At 41.5% G+C, this 27,973-nt stretch overlaps 1 protein-coding gene across 1 annotated transcript; it reads left to right on the top strand.

The window, feature by feature from the left end:
- Positions 1-2: 2 nt before the first annotated feature.
- On the top strand, positions 3-27,237 carry LOC115175797 (melanin-concentrating hormone receptor 2). The gene is made up of 5 exons (XM_029735328.1): positions 3-211; positions 11,711-11,920; positions 25,006-25,200; positions 26,177-26,296; positions 26,837-27,237. The coding sequence occupies exons 1-5, from the start codon at positions 15-17 to the stop codon at positions 27,165-27,167; spliced, it is 1,053 nt and encodes a 350-aa protein (XP_029591188.1). The 5' UTR covers positions 3-14; the 3' UTR covers positions 27,168-27,237.
- Positions 27,238-27,973: the final 736 nt, after the last annotated feature.

Raw genomic sequence — 27,973 nt, 5'->3', positions numbered from 1 at the left:
TTTGCTTTTCCACGATGGACGGACGTGTATTCTGGAATCGAACAACTCAAATACTTCTCAATGAATCTTGGGACAATGAGTACAATGACCCTTATCATGCTTACTATAATTTCGTCCATCTAACAGAGACCACTATTTTACCTTCTCTCATTGGATTCCTCTGTTCAACGGGGCTTGTTGGAAACATTCTGGTCTTGGTGACTATCCTAAGGTATGTATCACAGCATTCCAGTTGAATCAAAGTTGTTTCAACATCATTTCTCAACATGTTGTGACGTGGAATTAAAGTGGAAAATACATTTGATTTGAAAAAAAGTTAGCAACCATCAACTCATTTCAACCAGCGTTGTAAACATTGCAATTAAGGTAAAACAATTTAAATTGACTTAATCTGACTAATGGGTTCATACAGCAATCTAATTTCAAAATGATCATCAGAACTATGTATATGTTGAAATTACATCAAAAATTCCACAGAAACATTAAAACCTCAACAGGATTGGTGGGTCCCCCACGGGACGGTTGCGCTAACATAGGCTAATGTGATTAGCATGAGGTTGTAAGTAACAAGAATATTTCCCAGGACATAGACATATCTGATATTGGCAGAAAGCTTAAATTCTTGTTAATCTAATTGCACTGTCCAATTTACAGTAGCCTTTACAGTGAAAGAATACCATGCTATTGTTTGAGAGTGCACAGTTATGAACTTGAAAAGATATTAATAAAATATGGTTTTTTCTTATATTTTACCAGATCTAATATGTTATATTCTCCTACATTCATTTCACATGTCCACAAACTTCAAAGTTTTTCCTTTCAAATGGTATCAATAATATGTATATCCTTGCTTCAGGTCCTGAGCTACAGGCAGTTAGATTTGGGTATGTCACTTCAGGGGAATTTTTTTTAAAAAGGTGCGGATCCTTTTAAACCTTTTAAAAAGATAGGGGCATGGATCAGAAAACCAGTCAGTACCTGGTGTGACCACAATTTTTGCCTCATGCAGCGCGACATCTCCTTTGCATAGATTATTTATTTTAATAGTATATTTTTTAGGGGGTAGATCAGCTTTAATATAGCTGATGGATTGTGGCTTCCATCAACGTAATTGTCTGTGTCATTTCCAATCAACATATATTTTTTGTAAACATGTACACTACCGTTGAAAAGTTTGGGATCACTTAGAAATGTCCTTGTTTTTGAAAGGAAATCAAAAATGTTTGTCCATTAAAATAACATAAAATTGATCAGAAATACAGTGTAGACATTGGTAATGTTGTAAATGACTACTGTAGCTGGAAACGGCAGATTTTTTCAAATGGAATGTCTACATAGGCGTACAGAGGCCCATTATCAGCAACCATCACTCCTGTGTTCCAATGGCAAGTTGTGTTAGCTAATCCAAGTTTATCATTTTAAAAGGCTAATTGATCATTAGAAAGCCCTTTTGCAATTATGTTAGCACAGATGAAAACTGTTGTACTGATTAAAGAAGCAATAAAACTGGCCTTCTTTAGACTAGTTGAGTATTTGGAGCATCAGCATTTGTGGGTTCAATTACAGGCTCAAAATGGCCAGAAATAAAGAACTTTCTTCTGAAACTCGTCAGTCTAATCTTGTTCTGAGAAATCACGGCTATTCCATGCGAGAAATTGGCAAGAAACTGAAGATCTCATACAACGCTGTGTACTACTCCCTTCACAGAACAGTGCAAACTGTCTCTAACCAGAATAGAAAAGAGGAGTGGGAGGCCCCAGTGCACAACTGAGCAAGAGGACAAGTACATTAGAGTGTCTAGTTTGAGAAACAGATGCCTCACAAGTCCTCTACTGGCAGCTTCATTAAATAGTACCCACAAACACCAGTCTCAACGTCAACAGTGAAGAGGCGACTCTGGGATGCTGGCCTTCTAGGCAGAGTTGCAAAGAAAAAGCCACATCTCAAACTGTCCAAAAAAGAAAAGATTAAGATGGGCAAAAGAACACAGACACTGGACAGAGGAACTCTGCCTGGACACTTCTGTGTGTCGCTCTGAATAGGAGTCTGTTGGATGACTGGTGTGGTGTAATTGTTGAGCGGCTTCACTGCAAGTATATCTACTGTATGTTTTGAATTATTTAGAATTTTTGTTAAAGCTATGCCCTGTGCACAGCGCTTAATTGGAGTCAATTTCCTCATACAACAGGACAATGACCCACAGCACAGCTCCAAACTATGCAATAACTATTAAGGGAAGAAGCAGTCAGCTGGCATTCTGTCTATAATTGAGTGGCCAGCACAGTCACTGGATCTCAACCCTATTTAAAAAAAATGTTTACTAGGCAAGTCAGTTAAGAACAAATTGTTATTTACAATGACGGCCTACTGGGGAACAGTAAGTTAACTGCCTTGTTCAGAACAACAGATTTTTACCCTGCCAGCTCAGAGATTCAATCCAGCAACCTTTTGGTTACCGGCCCAACGCTCTAACCACTACGCTACCTGCCGCCCCTACCGAGCTGTTGTGGCAGTAGCTTGACCGTATGGTACGTAAGAAGTGCCCATCAAGCCAATCCAATTTAAAGGGAGATGCTTCAGGAAGCATAGGCTGAAACCTCTTCAGATTACCTCAACAAACTGACAACTAGAATGCCAAAGGTCTGCAAGGCTGTAATTGCTGCAAATGGGGGATTCTTTGACGAAAGCAAAGTTTGAAGGACACAGTTATTATTTCAATTAAAAATCATTATTTAAAACCTTGTCAACATCTTTACTATATTTCCTATTCATTTTGCAACTCATTTCATGTATGTTTTCATGGAAAACAAGGACATTTCTACGTGACCCCAAACTTTTTAAATGTAGTGTGTATATAAAATATATATATTTTTTTATATATTTGCCTTTATTATTTTCTCCTAACCCTACCACTCCTCCCCTAATTGGAGTAAACTAATAGACAACAACACTTAGGCTTCTACTTCCAGCTTAAACATACTATGTAAATTTTACGGACACAGTATATTTTACAATAGTTACCTTTTGTTTGTTTTTAGTCCTATCCTTCAGCTAACCTCAACTCCTACCATCAATCTCTGAAGACCATCCAGCTTTTATTTATATTTGCCATACATATCTCAACTGTGCTGTGATGTTTCACAAAAGTTCTGAACCTTTCTATTCTCATAGTTTCTACAGATTGAAAATTAAAAGAAACATTGTTGCTAAGATTTTATTATATTATTGATCGATTGACTGACTGTTTTTTGATCGATTAGTATATTTGAGTTTTCTGGTGGATTAAACTGATTTGCAACAAACTTTCTATGGCTTGTTTTAAAATTGCGATATTTTGCAGATTATTTCATTTTCAAGAAGTGCAGTTTGGCAGGTCATTTTTCGGAGGATGCATGACAAGACCTTCGCCTCTCATGAGACCATTGGGGAGTATTTAAAAAATATATATTATTAACAATTATTTATTATTTTAGGGGGTAGATCAGCTTTAATATTGCAGATAGATTGTAGCTTCCATCAATGTAATTGACTGCAACACTTCCAATCCCCCATATATTTCTTTGCAAATATTTATATATATATATACATACACACACACACACACACACACACAGACACACACACACACACACACACACACACACATATATATATATATATATATATATACACAGTTGAAGTTTACATACAACTTAGCCAAATACATTTAAACTCAGTTTTTCACAATTCCTGACATTTAATCCTTGTAAAAATTGCTTGTCTTAGATCAGCTAGTATCACCACTTTATTTTAAGAATGTGAAATGTGAGAATAATAGTAGAGAGTGATTTATTCCAGCTTTTATTTATTTTGTCACATTCCCAGTGGGTCAGAAGTACATACATACAATTAGTATTTGGTGGCATTGCCTTTAAATTGTTTAACTTGGGTCAAACATTTCGGGTAGCCTTCCACAAGCTTCCCACAATAAGTTGGGTGAATTTTGGCCCATTCCTCCTGACAGAGCTGGTGTAAATGAGTCAGGTTTGTAGGCCTCCTTGCTCGCGCAAGCTTTTTCAGTTCTGCCCACAAATTTTCTATAGGATTGAGGTCAGGACTTTGTGATGGCCACTCCAATACCTTGACTTTAATGTCCTTAGGACATTTTGCCACAACTTTGGAAGTAGGCTTGGGGTCATTGTCCATTTGGAAGACCCCTTTATGACCAAGCTTTAACTTCCTGACTGATGTCTTTTTCTTTCCTCATGTTGCCATCTATTTTGTGAAGTGCACCAGTCCCTCCTGCAGCAAAGCACCCCCACAACATGATGATGCCACCCCCATGCTTCATGGTTGGGATGTTTTTCTTCGGCTTGCAAGCCTCCCCCTTTTTCCTCCAAACATAATGATGATCATTATGGCCAAACAGTTCTATTTTTGTTTCATCAGACCAGGGGACATTTCTCCAAAAAGTACGATCTTTGTCCCCATGTGCAGTTGCAAACCGTAGTCTGGCTTTTTTATGGCGGTTTTGGAGCAGTGGCTTCTTCCTTGCTGAGTGGCCTTTCAGGTAATGTCGATATACGACTCATTTTACAGTGGATAGATACTTTTGTTCCTGTTTCCTCCAGCATCTTCACAAGGTCCGTTGCTGTTGTTATGGGATTTATTTGCACTTTTCACACCAAAGTACGTGCTTCTCTAGGAGACAGAACGCGTCTCCTTCCTGAGCGGTATGACAGCTGCGTGGTCCCATGGTGTTAATACTTGCGTACTATTGTTTGTACAGATGAACGTGGTACCTTCAGGCATTTGGAAATTGCTCCCAAGGATGAACCAGACTTTGTGGAGGTCTACAATTTTTTTCTGAGGTCTTGGCTGATTTCTTTTGATTTTCCAGTGATGTCAAGCAAAGAGGCACTGAGTTTGAAGGTAGGCCTTGAAATACATCCACATGTACACCTCCAATTGACTCAAATTATGTCAATTAGCCTATCAGAAGCGTCTAAAGCCATGACACCACTTTCTGGAATTTTCCAAGCTGTATAAAGGCACAGTCAACTTAGTGTATGTAAACCTCTGACCCACTGTAATTGTGATACAGTGAATTATAAGTGAAATAATCTGTCTGTAAACAATTGTTGGAAAAATTACTTGTCATGCCCAAAGTAGATAACCTAACCGACTTGTCAAAACTATAGTTTGTTAACAAGGAATTTGTGGAGTGGTTGAAAAACGAATTTTAATGACTCCAACTTAAGTGCATGTAAACTTCCGACTTATACACACATATCTTGAAAATATATATTTCCTTTATTACCCTCCAACCCTACCCTCTTGCAGCGATGAGACAAGATTGGAATTGGATTGCAATTGGATATCATGAAAAAGGGGGTAAAATACTAAGAAAATTATATATACATATCATGAATAAGCAAACAATGACACCTTTGTTTTTAAGGTCAGTACTGTGTTTCAGTACTGTATAATTTATCAACGTTACTGTGTTCATTCAAACATATAGTTCTCACGGCGTGACGTGGATGCATCGGAGAAAAAGACGTGCAAGACAAACGCCCGTTTCAAGGAACCAACCTGTGTCTGTTGTCGTGAAGAGAGCTACAGTTACTATACATAACTATCACCCATTGCATAAGAGATTCTCCAAAATTGAAATATTCCAGGCATTTAAATATAAATTCCATTTGTACTTTTTAAACTTTTGGTGCCAGCGAAGATGACATAAGAAAGTAGTCAAGACAACTTGCTTGAGCCTCCGCCATGGATATCTCATTAGGTCAGAATATTTAAGCCTCCATAAATCCAATAGTTCTAATATATCCGTGATATTTGTGATTTCCTTAAGTGCATAATGGTGATCATTTGTAGTGTGGTTTCCTTTACGGTCCACTGAGGCATTTTAAACAGTATTATAATCTCCCACCATAATAATAGAGTCTTGTAGGCTTGATAAACCATTATTAATATACAGTACCATTCAAAAGTTGGCACACCTACCTATTCAAGGGTTTTTCTTTATTTTTACTATTTTCTACTAATCATGTCCAATCAAATGAATTTACCACATTTGAAGAATAATAGTGAAGACATCAAAACTATTAAATAACACATATGGAATCATGTAGTAACCAAAAAAGTGTTCAACAAATTAAAATATGTTTTATATTTGAGATTCTTCAAAGTAGCCACCCTTTGGCTTGATGACAGCTTTGCACACTCTTTGCATTCTCTCAACCAGCTTCACCTGGGATGCTTTTCCAACAGTCTTGAAGGTGTTCCCACATATACTGAGCACTTGTTGGCTGATTTTACTTCATTCTGTGGTCCAACTCATCCCAAACCATCTCAATTGGGTTCAGTTCGGGTGATTGTGGAGGTTAGGTCATCTGATGCACTCTCCTTCTTGGTCACTCTCCTTCTTGGTCAAATAGCCCTTGCACAGCCTGGAGGTGTGTTGGGTCATTGTTTTGTTGAAAAACAAATGATAGTCCCACTAAGCACAAACCAGGTGGGTTGGTATATCGCTGCAGAATGCTGTGGTAGCCATGCTGGTTAAGTGTGCCCTGAATTCTGAATAAATCACAGACAGTGTCACCAACAAAGCACCATCACACCTCCTCCTCCATGCTTCACAGTAGGAACCACAAATGCGGAGATCATCCGTTTACCTACTCTGCGTCTCACAAAGACACGATGGTTGGAAACAAAAAAATATCAAATTTCATCAGACCAAATTAGATTTCCACCAGAAATGTCCATTGCTCGTGTTTCTTGGCCCAAGCAAGTCTCTTCTTCTTATTGGTGTCCTTTAGTATGGTTTCTTTGCAGCAATTTGACCATGAAGGCCTGATTCACGCGGTGTCCTCTGAATAGTTGACGTTGAGATGTGTCTGTTACTTGAACTTTTTTGGGCTGCAATCTGAGGCGCAATCTATCCCTGCTCTCACTCAAAACCCTATCCAGGGCCCGCTCGATCAAGAAACAAGCCCACATGCTTTGACCATAGACTCAGATACAAATGTTGCGATGCACAAGGTAAACCACATTACAATAGCCAATTCCACTCAAACGCCAATAAGTCGATCTGTTTTCACCATGAACACAAATGACATATCACGTTGTTGCGAACAAACACTACACTTTGTGGGGAATATGACCACAAAACGCAACTCTGAAAGTCGCTACCTGGAAACACTCCTGGAGGACTGCTTAACCCGTGATACGCTAATTGATTCGGGCTCGACAATATCGCTCATCTCTCAGACGATGTTCAATGATCTCAAAAAGGCTGTGAACCCAGCTAACCGTTGGTCAAAAACAGAACAATGTGAAAATAAACTTCGAGGTTTCACTCAGACTACCTCACCTCTCACAATGCGGCTCATGCTGAAACTACACTTCCAAAACACACCGCTTGTTCACCCTGTGTATGTTACTAGACTCGAAACTGAACACCTGCTACTCGGAGAAGACTTGATGGATCGTTTAGTCCCACAGATGGATTGTAAAAACAAACAATTGTGGTCACAAGTAACCGTGCCGTCTCTACTGACCACACCGTCTTCTCCTAACGCTGGCTACAACACAGTCATCCACAAGGGGTATCTGTCAAAAGGACCCCTTGGGAAAAAGAGGTTGACACCTCGAGGTGTAGAATCTGACTCAAACAGATATTACGATATCCCGTCACATTCAATCAACAAACCTGATAGACTATTCTTTTCATGATTTCGAGCCAGCAGTCTCTGTGAGTGAGAAACTTCCCTCCTCCTTGGAGTCATGCAATACTGTAGCTAAGATTAACTTATCTTGTCCTTCAGATACTTCCGCAAGCACCGATGCCGAAACAAAGCATCAACGTTCAGAGTGGACTCTGCTTCCGATGATACATTTTTTGCTTTGAGGGGGACTGAAACCCCTTACAATGAAACTAACAGTCAGTCCCGCCACTGATCCAGTGACTCCACTGGTGAAACAAGCCCCTCAAATGATCGTTTGGTCCCACTGATGGATTGGGGATAACCTTAGAATACATCTGAGATATCACTCTGGTAGATGTCTAGGGTATGATAATTGATAATTCGATCCTATTTTCGTGCCAGCGAGTCTTTTGCCCAGGCGTTTGACTATTATTTTATCTTTAAAAAAATATAATTTGGCAACGACTGTGCACTCATATCGCTGTCCTCTCTGTCCGAAACGATGTACATATTTGAGTTTGATTTTGTCGACAGTATCGCCTGGGTTCTGTAGCGGTTTAATAAGGAATTCTTTCACCACACTTTCAGGATCTTCACCCTCATTTTCTTTAATGTTGGTAAGTACATCATTTTCTCGCATTGATCTAGTCTGTATTTCAAGTAAGGCATCTCTTAGAAACATGTTCTCCTTTTTAAGTTCTTTAACGTCCGTTGAATAGTACTGACTGTAACTTTTAGCTTATTTGTTTCTTTCTCCATTGTCACAGCTTTTCCGTCACTCATTCCTAGGCCCGCCTTCGTAGCCTTTATTTCTTTAATGTCAAGTTCAAATATGCCCAATTTATTATTTATTGATTTTAGCAGGTTGGTTTCCACTCTTACTGTGCCAAGTGGTGAAAATCATAAATCATCTGTGTCTGTCGAGGAATCTCGTAGTTTCTCTTTACATTTGGTTCTCAATTTTTAACCCTGGATCCTCTCCGAAATCTTTTGGCCTTGTAATATTTATCAATACACTTCTCTAACCTTATATGTTTTTTGGGGTTATTATTCAGTTTGAATGTTATTACCCACGAGTAAATAGATCAGTGTAGTGCTACTATTTAGTCAGCTTCAAGAAATTGTGTACAGATCCTTGTGACATGGGGCCATGCATTATAATGCTAAAACATGAGGTGATGGCGGCGGATGAATGACAATAGGCCTCAGGATCTCGTCACGGTATCTCTGTGCATTCAAATTGCCATCGATAAAATGCAATTGTGTTAATTGTCCGTAGCTTATGCCTGCCCATACCATAAAACTCACTGCCACCATGGGGCAGCAAACCACTCACCCACATGACGCCATACATGCTGTCTGCCATCTGCCCGGTACAATTGAAAATGGGATTAATCAGTGAAGAGCACACTTCAGCCATTGGCCATCGAAGGTGAGCATTGCCCACTGAAGTCGGTTACCATGCCGAACTGCAGTCAGGTCAAGACCCTAATGAGGACAACGAGCACGCAGATTAGCTTCACTGAGACGGTTTCTGACAGTTTGTTCAGAAATTTTTTATTTGTGCAAACCCACAGTTTCATAAGCTGTCTGGGTGGCTGGTTTCAGACGATCCCACAGGTGAAAAGCCAGATGTGGAGGTCCTGGGCTGGCGTGGTTACAGTACATGTAGTCTGTGGTTGTGAGGCCGGTTGGATGTACTGCCAAATTCTCTAAAATGATGTTGATGTTATGCAGCCTGGTCTCATGGACTCGGCATAACATAGTACATTTAAATCCGGGATACTCAAATTAGTATGATATGTTACGTTTGGTATGGTTACATAAGATAGATGGTTATAACGCGAACGTCTAGCAACCCAAAGGTTGCGAGTTCAAATCTCAATATGGACAACTTTTGCTAATTAGCTATTTACGACTTTTTAGCTAAGTTGCAACTACTTAGCATGTTAGCTAACCCTTCCCCTAACCCTAACATTAACCCTTTAATTAACTAACCCTTCCCCTAACCTTAACCCTTAAACCTAACTCCGAAACTTAACTGTAACCCCTAGCCTAGCTAACTTTAACCAACTAGCTAATGTTAGCAACCTAGCCACCTAGCTAGAATTTGTAACATATTATACTTTTAGCAAATTCTTTACATATTGTACATTTTGCAAATAAGTAACATATAATCCAAATTGTAATTCGTAACATATCATACAAAATGGGTATGGATATCCACACATTTAATACATACCATGCGAAACGTAACATATCATACTAAATGGAGTGTCTCGGATATCCGTACAGAATTATAGGAAATTCTCTGAGACCAAGTTGCATTATGGTAGAGAAATGAACTTTCAATTCTCTGGCAACAGCTCTGGTGGACTTTCCTGCAGTCAGCATGCCAATTGCCAATCCCTCAAAACTTGAGACATCTGTGGCATTGTGTTGTTTGACAATGATCATGCTGTTTAATCAGCTTCTTGATATGCCACACCTGTCAGGTGGATGGATTATCGTTGCAAAGGAGAAATGCTCACTAAAAGGGAATTAAACAAGTTTCTCCCTAAAATCTGAGAGAAATAAGCTTTTTGTGTGTATGGAACATTTCTTGGATATTTTATTTCAGCTCATGAAACATTGGACCGACACTTTACATGTTGTGTTTATAGTTTTGTTCAGAATAATTGCGTTGTAAACTGAAGACCATGATTAGTTGATTATTGGAGTCAGGTGTGTTAGCTGGGGCAAAAGTGTGTCACCAATCAGGCCCCTGGGGACTGGAGTTGCCCATCCCTGCTACAGCTACAGAAACTCGGTGGAGTGTGACAGTAATAATATGGAACAATCATACTTTAAAGGCATTCTCCAGGGGATTTCACTCTACCGTACTGTACGTGTACCACTGCAGCAAGGATTGGATGTGTTTTCACTGTATTTGCTCCATGTTGGTGTCAGCAGGTCCTTTAAGGTCAGTGTTTCCCAACTCGAGTCCTTGAGAACCCATAACAGTACACATTTCTGTTGTAGCCCCGGACCAGCACACCTGATTCAACTTGTCAACTAATCATCAAGCCCTCAATGAGTTGAATCAGGTGAGTTTGTCCAGTTCTACAACAAAAATGTGTGCTGTTGGGAGTACTCAAGGACTGGAGTTGGGAAACACTGCTTAAGGTGGAACAATGGACTTGAAAGCAATCCTAAAGATCCCATTACCGAGCTGTTTGTACAGTAATTGTAGATGTCCCAGTCCTTCCCATTTCCATACAGAGAGTCTTTGAAGCAAGGCCTTTGATTTTACCATTCAGTAAAATCAAAATGCAGTGCATTGTGGGATATTCCCAGGTGGGGAACCAAAGGGTAGAGTGAGGACCTCAGGCCACATGATAAAACAAGTTCAAATGTGATGGTCAGGAGCCACTAGAGGACAGATGGCACAATTATTGCTCTTTTGATAACTTTTTTAAAATCTTGCTCCACTGGGGTTTGCTCCACTTCACACTACAATAAAGGTTGTGAAGGAATCATCTCAAAACACAGCCCTACAAATGTGACCCTATGCATTAAGCAGATTGGAGTTCCTTTATTTCAACTTCGTAAGGGCAGCTCTGCCTAGAGAACATAAACTAATGCAATTAGCTATGTTTAAGAAAGAAATGTGATTGGTTGAGTTTAGGCAAGCAATTCCAATTGGTTGAGGGTTGGGCTAAGATTACATAAGAAATGTGATTGTTAAGTGTCTGGTAGGGGTTGGGATTGGGATGGGAACCAGCATGCTTGTGTATGAACATGTGAATGTTAATGACATCCTCCACCACCACCATGCACCATCACCAACCTACCTACCATTCTTTCTGCCCTTTGAGGCAGAACAGCCTTCAGAACAAAATTGAACAAGCACAGATTGTTGCTTTCTTGTTAGATGTGATAAGTATGCAGTAGTTATGCAGTACACCATTGTTAGTTCTGAATGTATTAAACAGAGTACAGACAGTGCTAAGATGTGTGTTATTTTATAGGACCACAAAGAAGACAGTTCCAGACGTATACATCTGTAACCTGGCTGTGGCTGATGTGGTCCACGTGACGGTCATGCCCTTCCTGATCCACCAGTGGGCGCGGGGGGGGCACTGGGTGTTTGGCAGCACCCTCTGCACCATCATCACCTCCCTGGACAACTGCAATCAGGTGGCCTGTGCAGCCGTCATGACCGCTGTCAGCCTGGACAGGTGAGTAATATGAGATGGGAGTCAGTTTGCCTGAGTGCCAGTCTGTTTGTGCTCTATTGCTGGTTGGCAATACCCGGTTGGCAATAGAGAGACTGGCACATAAAAACACCAAAATTACAATTAAGTAATCAATTTTTGTCCTAAGCCCTAATCTTCACATTTTCATATTTGGAACAGGTCCTTTCATGCTGTCACGTCCTGACCCTAGTAAGATGTCATTTTCTATAGTAGAGTAGGTCAGGGCGTGACATGGGGTGTTTTGTGTTTTTCTATGTTTTCTATTTCTATGTTTGTGTTCTAGGTTTTCTATTTCTATGTTGTTTTTTGGGTTGATCTCCAATTGGAGGCAGCTGGTCCTCGTTGCATCTGATTGGAGATCATATTTAAGTAGGGGTTTTTCCTGGGTTTTTGTGGGTAGTTATTTTCCATTTTGTCAAGTGTACCTGACGGAACTGTTGGCTGTCGTTTTGTTTAAGTGTCTTCATTAAAGTAAAAAAAATAGCACTCTACACACTCCACCTTGGTCCCTTTTATACGACTCGCGATACAGAACTACCCACCATGATTGGATCAAGCGGCATGCCCGGGCTGAAATGGACACCTGGTCTCATAGTGAGTGGACGGAGAGGAGAAATTGGACCTGGGGCCAGGTAATCAAGAGATACCGTAGCCTACCTGGGAAGAACGAGAGGCAGCCCCCAAAACATTTTTGGGGGGGGCACACGGTTCGTTTGGCTGGGCCAGGGGTGAGACCTGAGTCAACTCCCCGTGCTTTTTGTGGTAAGCATGTGCCTGCCTCTCGCACTCTCCCTCCAGTGCGCATCCATAACCCAGTACGGCCGGTGCCTGCTTTGAGCACTCGGTCCTCAGTGCATCTCCCCAGTCCGGTGAGACGGGTTCCTGCTCCACGTACAAAGCCTCCGGTGATAATCGATGGTCCGACGCCGGTAGAGATGATCCATGGCCCGGAGCCTGTAGGGATATTCCATGGCACGAAGCCTGAAGAGGTAATCCATGGCCTGGAACCTGAATAAATAATCCTTGGCAAAAAGCCTGGAGGGATTATAAATGGTCCGGAGCCTGTAGGGATAATTTATGGCACGAAGCCTGTAGGAATAATTTATGGCACGTGTAGGAATAATCCATGGCCGGGCACCTGTAGAGATAATCCATGGTAAGAAGCCTCCAGTGATGATCCTTGGCGCGGAACCTGTAGAGATGATCCATGGCATGGAGCCAGCAGCAACGGTCACTAGTCCGGAACCTATTATGACGCCTCCCAGTCCGGAGCCTCCAGTGACGCTCTTCAGTCCGGAGCCATCAGCGACGCTCCCCAGGCCCGGAGCATCCAGCGACGCTACCCAGTCCGGAGCCTCCAGCGGCGCTCCCCAGTCCGGAGCCTCCAGCGGCGGCCCGGAGCCTCCAGCGGTGGTCCGCAGCCCGGAGCCTCCAGCGGCAGCCCGGAGCCTCCAGCGGCGGCCCGAAGCCCGGAGCCTCCAGCAATGATCTACAGTCCGGTTCCTTCGACGACGATCCACGGTCAGGTGGTAATAAAGCAGAAGGATCAGCGGGTGGAGCGGGGAGTACGCCCCGAACCGGAGCCGCCTCCCATGCTGGAGGTGTTTTGTGTTTTTCTATGTTTTCTATTTCTATGTTTGTGTTCTAGGTTTTCTATTTCTATGTTGTTGTTTTTTGGGTTGATCTCCAATTGGAGGCAGCTGGTCCTCATTTTTCTTCCTGGGTTTTGTGGGTAGTTATTTTCCGTTTTGTCAAGTGTACCTGACGGAACTGTTGGCTGTCATTTTGTTGTTTTGTTAAAGTGTCTTCATTAAAGTGAAAAAAATGAGCACTCTACACGCTGCGCCTTGGTCCCCTTTATACAACCCGCGTTACAGATGCCATGCACTGAGTATGTAATAAGACACTTCATTAGATTCTGATCATAATTGGGGAGTTGACTTTGCCAAGCTGTTGAAGCATAAGGATAAGTGTCTCAGTAGTGGAAAAAGGTGTATAGTCAGTTCAAATCAAAGTTTATTGGTCCTGTACACATATTTACAGATGTTATTGCAGGTGTGGTGAAATGCTTATGTTTCAAGTTCATTAGAGTTACCAGCCTCAGAAATTGCAGCCCAAATAAATGCTTCACAGAGTTCAAGTAACAGACACATCTCAACATCAACTGTTCAGAGGAGACTATGTGAATCAGGCCTTCATGGTCAAATTGCTGCAAAGAAACCACTACTAAAGGACACCAATAAGAAGAAGAGACTTGCTTGGGCCAAGAAACATGAGCAATGGACATTAGAGCAAGATGGCGCCGATAGAGATGACAGCTTCGCTTCTGGTCCTTAGAAAACTGCAGTATTTTGTTTTTTAAATGTATTATTTCTTACATTGTAAGCCCAGAAACCTTAAGTGTTATTACATACAGCCGGGAAGAACTATTGGATATCAGAGAGACGTCAACTTACCAGCACAACCAGCACTACGACCAGGAATACGACTTTCCCAAAGCAGATCCTTTGTCTGCACCTCCCAGGGCATTTGAACTGATTCCAGAGGCCGACCCAAAACAACAACGCCGCCGGAGGAGAGGGTGCCGGAGCGGTCTTCTAGTGAGGCTTCGGATGCACGCACACCACCCGCCGCTTCTGAGTATATCACTCACTAATGTCCAGTCCCTAGTTAACAAAGTTGACGAAATCAGGGCAAGAGTTGCTTTCCAATGAGATATCTGGGATTGTAACATACACTGTTTCACAGAAACATGGCTAGCTTGGGACATGCTGTCGGAGTCAGTACAGCCAACAGGATTTGCTCCCCTCCTATAGGCAGAAACGAAAACAGGAAGCGCCCGTGGTTAGGTCTATCCAACGCTGGTCTGACCAATCGGATTCCACGCTTCAAGATTGCTTTGATCACGGGAACTGGAATATGTTCCGGGTAGCCTCCGAGAACAACATTGACATGTACGCTGACTTTGTGAGCGAGTTTATAAAGAAGTGTATAGATGTTGTACCCACTGTGACTGTTGCAATTCAACGGCTCAAACACGAAACGTATGTCGTAGGGTCTACAGACAATCAAGGATTACAAAAAGAAAACCAGCCCCGTCGTGGACATCGACCTCTTGCTTCCAGACAAATTAAACAACTTCTTTGTGCACTTTGAGGACAATACCGTGCCACTGACGCGGTGTCATCATGAAGTGCTTTGAGAGACCAAGCAATCACCATCACACTGCACACTTCCCTATCCCATCTGGACAAGAGTAATACCTAATTAAGAATGCTGTTCATTGACTACAACTCAGCATTCAACACCATAGTGCCCTCCAAGCTTGAGTCTCTGGGTCTTGACCCTGCCCTGTGCAACTGGGTCCTGGATTTCCTGACAGGCCGCCCCCAGGTGGTTAAGGTAGAAAACAACATCTCCACTCCGCTGATCCTCAACACTGGGGCCCCACAAGGGTGCGTGCTCAGCCCCCTCCTGTATTCCCTTTTCATCCACGACTGCGTGACATGCACGTCTCCAACTCAGTCATCAAGATTGCAGACGACACAACAGTGGTAGGCTTGATTAACAACAACGATGAGACCGCCTACAGGGAGGAGGTGAGGTCCCTCGGAGTGTGGTGTCAGGAAAATAACCTCTCACTCAATGTCAGCAAAACAAAAGATGATTGTGGACTTCAGGAAACAGAAAAGGGAGCACCCCCTATCCACATCGATGGGACAGCAATGGAGAAGGTGGAAAGTTTTAAGTTCCATAGTATACATACCACAGACAAACTGAAATGGTCCACGCACACAGACAGTGTGGCGAAGAAGGAGCAACAGCGCCTCTTCAACCTCAGGAGGCAGAATTTTTTTTTTTACAGGTGCACAATCGAGAGCATCCTGTCGGGCTGTATCACCGCCTGGTACGGCAACTGCACCATCCAAAACCGCAGGGCTCTCCAGAGGGCAGTGAGGTCTGCACAACGCATCACCGGGGGCAAACTACCTGCCCTCCAGGACACCTACAACACCCGATGTCACAGGAAGGAAAAAAAGTTAATCAAGGACAATAACCACCCGAGCCACTGCCTGTTCACCTCGCTTCCATCCAGAAGGCGAGGTCAGTACCGGTGCATCAAAGCTGGGACAGAGAGACTGAATAACAGCTTCTATCCCAAGACCATCAGATTGTTAAACAGCCATCACTAGTACAGGGAGCCGGCTGCCTACCTCAGACTGGGGTGAAGGTTCACCTTCCAACAGGACAATGACCCTAAGCACACAGACAAGACAATGCAGGAGTGGCTTTGGGACAATTCTCTGAATGTCCTTGAGTGGCCCAGCCAGAGCCTGGCCTGGAACCTGATCTAATATCTCTGGAGAGATCTTAAAATAGCTGTGCAGCAACACTCCCCATCAACCTGACAAAGCTTCAGAGGATCTGCAGAGAAGAATGTGAGAAACTCCACAAATACAGGTGTGCCAAGGTGGTAGCGTCATACCCAAGATGACTCTGCTGTAATCGCTGCCAAAGGTGCTTCAACAAAGTACTGAGTAAAGAGTCTGAATACTTATGTAAATGTGATAGTTAAGTATTTTTTTAATAATTAGATTAATTTTTTTATCTGTTTTTGCTTTGTCATTATGTACATACAGTTCAAGTCGGAAGTTTACATACACCTTAGCCAAATACATTTAAACTCAGTTTTTCACAATTCCTGACATTTAATCCTTGTAAAAATGGCTTGTCTTAGATCAGCTAGGATCACCACTTTATTTTAAGAATGTGAAATGTCAGAATAATAGTAGAGAGAATGATTTATTTCAGCTTTTATTTCTTTCGTCACATTCCCAGTGGGTCAGAAGTTTACATACACTCAATTAGTACTTGGTATCATTGCCTTTAAATTGTTTAACTTGGGTCAAACATTTTGGGTAGCCTTCCACAAGATTCCCACAATAAGTTGGGTGAATTTTGGCCTATTCCTCCTGACAGAGCTGCTGTAACTGAGTCAGGTTTGTAGGACTCCTTGCTCGCACATGCTTTTTCAGTTCTGCCTACAAATTTTCTATAGGATTGAGGTCAGGGCTTTGTGATGGCCACTCCAATACCTTGACTTGGTTGTCCTTAAGCCATTTTACCACAACTTTGGAAGTATGCTTGGGGTCATTGTCCATTTGGAAGACCCATTTGCGACCAAGCTTTAACTTCCTGACTGATGTCTTGAGATGTTGCTTCAATATATCCACATAATTGTCCTTCCTCATGATGCCATCTATTCTGTGAAGTGCACCAGTCCCTCCTGCAGCAAAGCACCCCCACAACACGATGCTGCCACTTCGTGCTTCACGGTTGGGATGGTGTTCTTCAGCTTGCAAGTCTCCTACTTTTTCCTCCAAACATAACGATGGTCATTATGGTCAAACAGTTCTATTTTTGTTTCATCAGACCAGAGGACATTTCTCCATGTGTAGTTGCAAACCATAGTCTGGCTTTTTTATGGCGGTTTTGGAGCAGTGGCTTCTTCCTTGCTGAGCGGCCTTTCAGGTTATGTCGATATAGGACTCGTTTTACTGTGGAGATAGATACTTACATATTTTTTTTCCTACTTTTGTACCTGTTTTCTCTAGCATCTTCACAAGGTCCTTTGCGGTTGTTCTGGGATTGATTTGCACTTTTCACACCAAAGTACGTTCATCTCTAGGAGACAGAACGCGTCTCCTTCCTGAGCGGTATGACGGCTGCGTGGTCCCATGGTGTTTATACTTGTGTACTGTTGTATGTACAGATGAACGTGGTACCTTCAGGCGTTTGGAAATTGCTCCCAATGATGAACCAGACTTGTGGAGGTCTACCATTTTTTTCTGAGGTCTTGGCTGATTTCTTTTGTTTTTCCCATGATGTCAAGCAAAGAGGCACTGAGTTTGAAGTTAGGCCTTGAAATACATCCACAGGTACACCACCAATTGACTCAAATTATTTCAATTAGCCTATCAGAAGCTTCTAAAGCCATGACATCACTTTCTGGAATTTTCCAAGTTGTTTAAAGGCACAGTCAACTTAGTGTATGTAAACTTCTGACCCACTGGAATTGTGATACAGTGAATAATCTGTCTGTAAACAATTGTTGGAAAAATTACTTGTGTCATGCACAAAGTAGATGTCCTAACCAACTTGCCAAAACTGTAGTTTGTTCACAAGAAATTTGTGGAGTGGTTGAAAAACGAGATTTAATGACTCAAAGCTAAGTGTATGTAAACTTCTGACTTCAACTGTATATGTGGGAAACAACCATTCCAGCTCTGCAAATTTTGCTGCGAAGAGATATTTACTTCATTTGTTTTGGTACTGGGATGGTCGCAGGTCCAGGAATGGCTGAAGAATTGTGAAATTTACCTTGAGCTTACTTTGCAGGTAGCACTACTGGGTGATTTGAAAAGTCCTAGTCAATCCATCAGTAATATAATAATACTTTTAGCAAAAATGTTATCTTTAATTTACAATCTGTAGAAACTATGAGAGCAGAAGGTTCTGAACTTTTGTGAAACATCAAAGCACATTTGAAAAATGGATGGCAAATAGAAAACCAATATGGATGATTAAGTGATAGATGGGAGGGGTTGAGTGGAGCTGAAGGGTGGGACTAATAGCAACAAGATGACTATTGTAAAATATACTGTGTTCGTAAAATGTATATAGGTTCCGAACTTTTGTGAAACAGCACAGTTGAAAAATACATGGCAAATAGAAATCAAACTGGAAATAAATGGGTGGTGTTGAGGGTAGCGGAAGGATATGAGTAAAAAACTAAAGATAACTATTGTAAAATAGATTGTGTCCGTAAAATGTTCAGTGCATTCTGGAAGTATTCAGACCCCTTGACTTTTTCCACATTTTGTTATATTACAGCATTATTCTAAAATAGATTAAATTGTCACACAGAATGTTGTGAAAATTCTGTGCAACTTCCAGTGTCCATTTACTGTGAACACTGAGGCTGTTCCCACTTTGATTTAAGTCTAGGCATCCCGTCAGTGGGACACCTGTCGACAACTACCGGTGAAATTGGAGGGTCGGGCAATTCAAATAAATAATCATAAAAATTATGGATATTAAACATCTAGGTATATACAACTGTCTTATATCGGTTAAAAGCTTAAATTCTTGTTAATCTAACTTCATTGTCCGATTTACAATAGGCTTTACAGTGAAAGCATGCCATGCGATTGTTTGAGGACGGCGCCACAAATCACAATATTTTTCAACCAGCACAAGCGTCGTAAAATTATTAAATATTCACTTACTTTTTGAAAATCTTCCTCTGATTTGCAATCCCAAGGGTCACAGCTACAACATGCATGGTCGTTTCGTTAGATAAAATTCTTCTTTATATACCAAAAAGTCAGTTTAGTTGGCGTCAGTTTAGTTGGCGTCAGTTTAGTTGGCGATTTGATTTATCCACTCGTTCAACATGCAAAGAAAGGAATCCAAACAAAGACTGTTGACATCTAGTGGAAGCCACAGGAATTGCAATCTGGGAGCTGGAATCGCATAGGACCCATAGCTTCCATTGAAAAGCATGGGCTCTCCCCCCAAAACAAATCTGGTTGGTTTTTCTTTGGATTTTCTCCTACCATATCAATTGTGTTATAGTCTCATACATTATTTTAACATTTATACAAACTTCAAAGTGTTATCTATCCAATGGTACCAATTATATGCATATCCTGGCTTCTGGTCCTGAGTAACAGGCAGTTTACTTTGGGCAGGTCAGTCAGACAGGAAGTGGAGAAAAATAGACCCTAGCCTGAAAAAGCTTTAGTTTTAACAGTGGCCAAATAGGCTACTGTCGCTATTTGATCATAGTGTAGGCCTACCATAGTAGCCAACCATCAAAAACAATGGAGAAAATGCATCCCATAACATTTTAACATGGAAATAGCGGTTCTATCATTCAGCCTACAGTAACAGCCAATGTGTGGTGTTCAATGTAGGCCTACATTCATGAGACTTTTGAAAAAAACATGCAGAGCTTGACATTAACCGGTTTACCCACTTCTCCTTCAGACAAGGAGGTGGTTAAAATGTTGTGTTTGATGCAAGAAACCACTTCACAAAATAAAATGCATTATTATTCCCATAGCATTATTACAGAGAATCAGACAAATTATTATACCCTCTCCCTACACATGTTGTATTCTTGTGGGAAGCAATCACTCCCCTATTGCTGACTACGAATTATCTGTAACTGGGCTAGTAACTCAGTAACTAGGAAAGGATATGAACAAAATGTGCACAGGTGGCTACGGGCAGCCCTTGCTTTGATCTCAAAAGAAGCGCATCTACTCACGACCACAGCTGTAAACACAGTCCAGTTCAGAGTAAATAGCACAGATCCATACAGTATATGGCAATGGTCTATTTGCATATAGGCCTACTGCAGCTCTGATGGGTTATGCAACACTGGTCTCTGTAGAGTAGGGGCTAAGTCTTGCACAATAGAATCCTGCTCCGATGCGTTCTGCCTACTACATAATCTCTTGCATAGTTTGTTTTGATTCGGTATGTTGCATTGAAATTGGCTAATATTGCATTCATTCGATCACTATTGCCACAGATAGTGTTAACTAACAAGGGAAAACTAGAAAGTTGAGTGAAGTTCAATCTAGTGCTTCTCTCCATGGGCTGATATTTCTTCTGCACTCTGATTGGCAGTCCAGAGGGAGCTGCATGGCAGTCTTGGGGCTACTGTGCACCCACACATGCGTGCAGCTTAGAGGGAACATTGCACATCACAGTGAATGTTCTCATTGTTCATGCACCATGGGAAAAAAAACATTTTGGCATGGCAAATCCAAGCTTGACATTGGTCTGCATTGACGTTGTCACATGCCTTAACTATGGCCAGAAGGAGGGTGGCACAATCATGGGGATGGTGGTCGTATACCTTCCTCCTCCATGCTGAAAAAATGTCCTCAATAGGTTTGAGGAAAAGAGAGTATGGAGGCTGGTATAGGGTCACGAATTTGGGATAGGCCCAAAACCGTGCCTGAACCACTTCTGCATGGTGGAACCTGACATTGTCTCAAACAATGACATAGGTGACCCGTCACCTTGACATGAGGTGATCAGCGTTGTAGGATCCAAATAATGGCCTACGTCCTACCACACCATGTTAGAGATAGCTGCACACATGGAGATGTTTCCCCCACGTTGTCTAGGCACTTGGACGGTCGCCCGTTGGCCGGTGAGGTTCCACCCACGGCGACGAGTTTTGGCCAGGTTGAAGCCCACTTCATCAACAAAGATATTCATGTGATGATTCACAGGAGCATCAAGCACCATTACCCTCTAAAAATATATTTTGGTTAGTTCTTTTTACAGTATAGTTCCAATATGATATTGTGAAGTATCATGGGCATCAAATAGTAACAGTAATATAGTATATAGTGCTGCACCTGAACATTCTCGGCCCGCAGTTGTTTCACCCGGTCATTGTTTCTCTCAAAAGGCACCAGGTAAATGTGTTTCATAGATACCTGGTGCCTCTTCAAAAGGCAGGTGATTGTTGGTAGGCTGATGGATGCCACATTGGCAAAGATGTCATCGTTCTCCTCAATGGCCTGCTTAATTTTGGACAACTGTATGTCATTCCTGGCCCTCACCATTTCCACCACTGCCCACTTCTCCTGGTCGGTCAGCACACGGCCACGGCCATCACCATTGGGCCTTCTGTCAATTCTGAGGGTAGAACAGAGTATACTGTCAATAGATCGCACTGTAAGAATACTGTAGCATGTTTTGTGAATTTACAATATGTCATTTACTGTAAATGTAATTGTAAAGCATAATGCATATTCTGCAGATTTACCGGTTTTCTTGGCGAAATGTTCTCATGATCGAATTGACCTTTGATCTTTTCAGATTGGGTTGAACTAATCTGGCAGCCCCTGCCATGGTAAGGCCTCTGTTTAAAAACCTGGGCAAAAGACTCGCTGGCATAAAAATAGGAATGAATGATCAGTTCACGAAGGAAATTGCAGAATTCTGTACCCACTATTCAAAGTGAATAGAATAAAAGGGAAACGTGTAGCACTCGTATTCGATAAACTGTACATTGTAGAAACTATCAGAATAGTAAGGTTCCGAACTTTTGTGAAACATCACAGCACAGTTAAAAAAAATGGATGGTGTTCGGAGATAGATGGGAGGGGTTAAGCGGAGCTGAAGGTTGGAACTAAAAACAAACAAAAGATAGCTGATGTAAAATATACTGTGTCTGTAAAATGTATATAGTATGTACTGTATGAGCTTGAAGTAGAAGCCTAAGTGTTGTAGTCCATTAGTTTACTCCAATTAGGGAGGGGTGGTAAGGTTATGGGAAAATAATACAGGAGTAAACTATATAGAGTAAACTAATATACAATATATATTTAAAATAATATATATTTATAAAAACATTTATTGGGGATTGGAAATGATGCAGACAATTACATTGATAGAAGCTACAAAAATATAAAAGCAGCATGTAAAGTGTTGGTTCCATGTTTCATTAGCTGAAATAAAAAATCCCAGACATTTTTCATACACACAAAAAGCACATTTCTCAAAAAGGTTGTGCACACATTTGTTTACATCCCTGTTAGTGAGCATTTCTCCATTGCCAAGGTAATCCATCCACCTGACAGGTGTGGCATATCAAGAAGCTGATTAAACAGTATGATCATTACATTTTAGCCAGGTAGCCTATGACAACAAAAACTATAAGCGTACTGTATGACGGAGTCATAGACCGTTTGTCAACATGAAAGAGAGGAGGATGACATTGGCGTAGGGTGAGTCAGCTTTTTTTTCTACATGAATGTACGCTCGCACACACACACACACACACACACACACACACACACACAGAAATCAGAACCATGGACAGCCAAATCATATTTAGCTTATGTTGATTGGACTAAATTGTTTTTGGTATCTTTTAGTTGTTACAGTATTAGACTAAGCATAGGTGATTTGATGATGTTGAAATGGTACTGGAAGAGTGGAGGCAGCTCCTGTTTTCTTTGCAACTTGCTGTAGGTCATGTAACTCTGTGGTTCTAAATCAATAGTTGTTTAGTAGTCCGAAAATGTCGGAAACTTTAACTTGCTTGAACTGGCTGGGTTTCTGTAGGTCATGTAGCTGTTTGTTACATGCAATATGGTTTGCGGATTTCACCGGACAGAGGTTGCTGTCTTGTTTTGTGATGAAACAAAGGTGTGCCACTGTGTCTTCTTATTGTCTCGGCCTTAGGCCTATATATCACGGTCGCAAGGCATATGAACTAACATGTCCTAGGGAAAACAACAAAATTATCACAACACGTGTAATATGGCTTTTTGGGGGTTTGGCTTCCCCAGGGTATTTTTTTATTTTTTTAAATTAGAAAATAGTTTGACAACCCTGTTTGTAAGCTTTTAAATGATATCAATCTCAACTGTTTATCTTTTCCAGAGATGAAGACATGTATATCTCATGGTATGGTATGGTGGGGTATGCAAAATAGGGTATCTTTGAGCACCTTTATCTCTTGAATGTTTTTGCATTCAGGTCCAAAAAGTCACTTTCTGAGCACTTCAACAATGGGCAAATATGTATGGAAGGTTTTGTTCCAATCAAAAGGGATGCTGTCAAAAAGTGATTGCATTCAAATGGATTTACCCATCAGCCAGGCTAACACTCCACTGTATTGCATTTAGTACAGTACTGTTCCTAACGTTTCCTTTCACAGGGGTTGCGGTACAAACGTTTTGTATGTTAACATTGTGCATTCACCATACACTCTACATTCCATGATGTGATTGCATTCCTATTTATACTTCTAGAGAAAACTGAAGTACGTAATCAATAATGTCCTTTAGTTTTCAAATTGCTGTTATACTTTATTTACCATCCAATCCATGGCCATTTCTAGATGTTCTACACTGGTTTAGTTAAATTCACTCGTATACAAATTGCATACAAAATGCCAGAGTCCCACTAAAAACATGCACGATTTTTCAAAGGAGGTAGCATAATTTGGAGGGAAAATCAATTTCCCTCAACTTCTTAAAAATGATATCTGGCTCAGATTAGGAACAACTAACAGATTAACTGATTTGTGGAAGTTGAATAATTCATGGGTTTTCTTTACCCTGAATGCCCTGTTTCTAGTGATATGCAGATAGTGTCATGACCTCAGTTGTATAATTGATGAGCGTAGCGGCCTCCATGTCAGTGTCCAGTTGGATGCTTCTACACCTGCATTGCTTGCTGTTTGGGGTTTTAGGCTGGGTTTCTGTACAGCACTTTGAGATATCAGCTGATGTTAGAAGGGCTTTATAAATAAATTTGATTTGATGCGGAACCCACTGACAATCGTCTCTCGCTAAATGTTCTGCTCATGATCAAAGTTACCTTTCCATTCGTTCCAAGCCAGCACATGATGAAAACTCAATCGTCTCGCCCGCAATCTCTACACAGTCTCATCTGCACTGCATTACAGACAGTAACAAAGTGACCTTACCTGACTTTGTATAGATGGGTTAGCTGACAATGTCACGAAAACAATGTGCACGCTTCAATGGGGCAGAAGTCCGTAATTGTTGTGATTCTGGATGGCTGGTAACAATGACACGAAACTGCCATGCGGGAAATCATAAGTGTCTCATTTCAGCTACTATAGTTTCATCTCGTTCTTGACACTGTTTTGTTTTGAGGTGTTTGATTGATTTCATGTCAATCCTAATATGGCTCAAATTCACTAGCTAGCTAACCAACAACTTTAACAATGCATTTGAGAGACAACAAGTGATCATTGTGCAAATGTATTATGTTTTTTTGTAAACATTGAAGACAAAATATCGTTTACATGTAGTCAACATTCCAAAACCAACCTTGTCGGTTTTGTTGCTAAACATCCAACCCTTCTATAGATTGTTCTGTTGTCAGTCTATATCTGCAAGGATATAAATTAGGTTATTTAATTGGGATGTATGTTTGTGGCATATAGTTGGTTTAATTGGTCAGTTCCTCACATTGATCTATTAATTGTCTCATAGGTACCTGGCGGTGGTGCACCCGTTCCGTCTGATGACCCTCCGAACCCGCTCTAAGACCATCTGGATCAACCTGTTTGTGTGGGTGGTGTCATTTGTCATGGTCCTTCCCGCCTGGGTCCACTCCAAAGTAATTCGCTTCCCTGATGGACTGGAGAGCTGCTCCATGAACCTGGTCACTCCCAAAGAGGTGCTCTGGTAAGGTCACAACCCTGACATAACATCAAATCAACATTGAATTAAGGTGGATATTTAATTGACTTGACTAACATGATTTCAACATGGGGTAAACCAGATCATGAAATCATGTTGTTGGTTTGCTCTTGAATTAAATGTTCAATGCTGAAAGAAATACGAAATCTGATGTTAATAGAACTTGGAGTTAATGTATATTTGTCTGATGGGGTCAGAGGTCAGATGAGTCATGCTGGTCTCTATATCATGATCCTCTACTCCAATGCCATATTCACCCCCCCTCCAACTAGCTTTATAAACAAACCATGCACATGTTATTGGCTGGGGAAATTACTGGACTCCTGCAGAAACTGTTCATAGAAATCCAAATGTCAATTAAATTGGTAAAGAGGCCTTTTAGGGCGGAAAAAGGCAGAAAAACCATCGGAGGAACCTGTTCTCGGAAGTAGAGCTGCTTTCAAGCATAGTATTAATCAGTGGTAGAAAAATGAACACCAACTACTTGAGTGCTTCGTTAATCACACCCTTCACTGTAGTTACTGTAATCCTGGGGACACTTTTAACAGTGTGAAAATGTGTTTAGCTACAGTTCCTACATTCTATCTAATGATCAAACGTATTCATAGCAGTGGGACATCCCACTGGGCACAGACATCAGTTCAATGTCTAGTTTCGAGTGACATTTGGTTGAGTCAACTAGCGTGAAATCAATGAAAAATTTAACCATGTCATTGGATTTAGGTTAAAAATTGAGTGAAAAAAAGATGAAATGCCCTTACTTTCTGCAAATCCAATTATTTTCCCACATTGATTCAACATTCATCACATATATTTTTGTGGTTGAAATTATATGGAAACAACATTGATTCAACCCGTTTTTGCCTAGTGGGATGGTACTGTAGCTACTGAAAGCTGATACACATCTTCTTTCTCTCTCTCTCTCACTCTCTCGCTCTCTCATATATCCCCCCCCCCCCAGGTACACCCTCTATCAGACCATCACATCTTTCTTTCTGCCCTTGCCCCTTATCCTCACCTGTTACATGCTGATCCTATGCTATACCTGGAGGATGTACCAGAAGAACAAGAGGGAACGGCGGTGAGTCATGCCCGCTGGCAGCTGCCCAGCGGGCACACATGGGCGTGCATAGAGCAGGCCTGAATAACGTTATACCCTGGGCAGGGCGAGATCCTATGGTATCTCTAGTGGCAGAGAGCGTGGTCAAATGTAGTCGTGGTCATCAACCGTGGCAGAGCCTGATAGTTACTTATATACACAGAGACACACAGAGGTACTAGATACAGTAAATGTGAGGCACTAGAAATAGAGATGCCCACAGGTATGAAATTACAGGTTTTGGTGGGTGTTCTAAAAATAAATGACATTAAAACAGTTCTATACTGGAGAAATCTAACGGAACCATGACCTCCACTCAGTAATCTAGTCATTAGCCGTCTGTTTCTCTGTGGGTAGAAATTGAGCCTGAGGACAAGGTTATCTCCTCAGTAAACCAAAATGATTGAAAAAAATTATAGTGGGAATGACTTATCTGATGCACGAGGGAACTTCTTGATTCATGCTTCTATGCTGGTCATTATTGTCACTAACCCCTGCCCCTGGTTCCTCTCCCCTCCTCAGCTTCAGTGCTAACAATCAGTCCCGGGACCGAGCCATCCGCCTCACCAAGATGGTTCTGGTCCTAGTGGCGGTTTTCCTGGTGAGCGTAGGGCCCTACCACATGCTCCAGCTGGTCAACTTAACACTGCGGCGGCCCACGCTGGCCTACTACACCTGCTACTACCTGTCAGTGTGCCTCAGCTACGCCGCCAGCAGCATTAACCCTTTCATCTACATCCTGCTCAGCGGACACTTCCGTCACCGACTCACTTACCGCAAGCCGACCAGCAGGCCTAGTGTTGAGAGGGAGCCTTGTGGGCCCCAGGTCCGTACACCACATTCCAGCTTCTGACAGTCCCGTCCTCAAAGCAGGCACACACACATATATACGCACACACATGGATGCATGCACGCACACAAGCGCATCCCCACACACGCGCACACCCTCACACACACATACCACCACCATTATAGCCTATCCCCAGCACACTGCCTGGTGCATTACCTATGGCAGGAGAATTACCTTTTGGTCAAGGATTGCTTTAATTTACATTGTGGATTGACTTACACCTCAACAGGATCAGAGTGTTATTATTTATTTTCTATTGTGGTTTTCAAATGGACTGTACGGTAGAATACTGTAGTTATTGTATTGTAAAGTAATTATGTTCACATGAGTAGTTCCTGCTGTTAAAGAAAATACATATATTGCTAATGGATCAGTCTCATGGGTGGTTAGCATAACACGCTAGGGGTTATTGCCTGTTGTTAGGATATTTTTGTGTTGCCATCTTGTAAAGATACTGTACTTGTATTCAGAATATGGTTCAAATTTCTCATGGTGGCAAGGCTCCATCCAGAGGTGGATTGGGATATTGCAAGGATTCACTATCATTTTGGATTCACCTGAATTCGGCTGACGTTACCTTCACTGTGTATTTTAATGTATAGCTAAAAACAAAAAATATAACACAATTTAAGTGTTTTCCATTAGCACATAGTTTGGCATTTGTTTTCAACCTAAAGTTAGTGCTATATCATTAATTGGTGCATTGATTGTGATGTGTGGGACTTTGAACACACAGAAACATCTGTTCTACTGAACTGTATCTACTGCTAACAGTGCTGAGTGAATAAACATTTATTACAGATATACTG

The sequence above is a fragment of the Salmo trutta genome, chromosome 3 (genome assembly GCF_901001165.1).
Source record: "Salmo trutta chromosome 3, fSalTru1.1, whole genome shotgun sequence".
Classification (NCBI taxonomy): domain Eukaryota; kingdom Metazoa; phylum Chordata; class Actinopteri; order Salmoniformes; family Salmonidae; genus Salmo; species Salmo trutta.
Note: the sequence above shows the minus strand (reverse complement) of the source record. Positions and strands in the feature narration are given on the sequence as shown.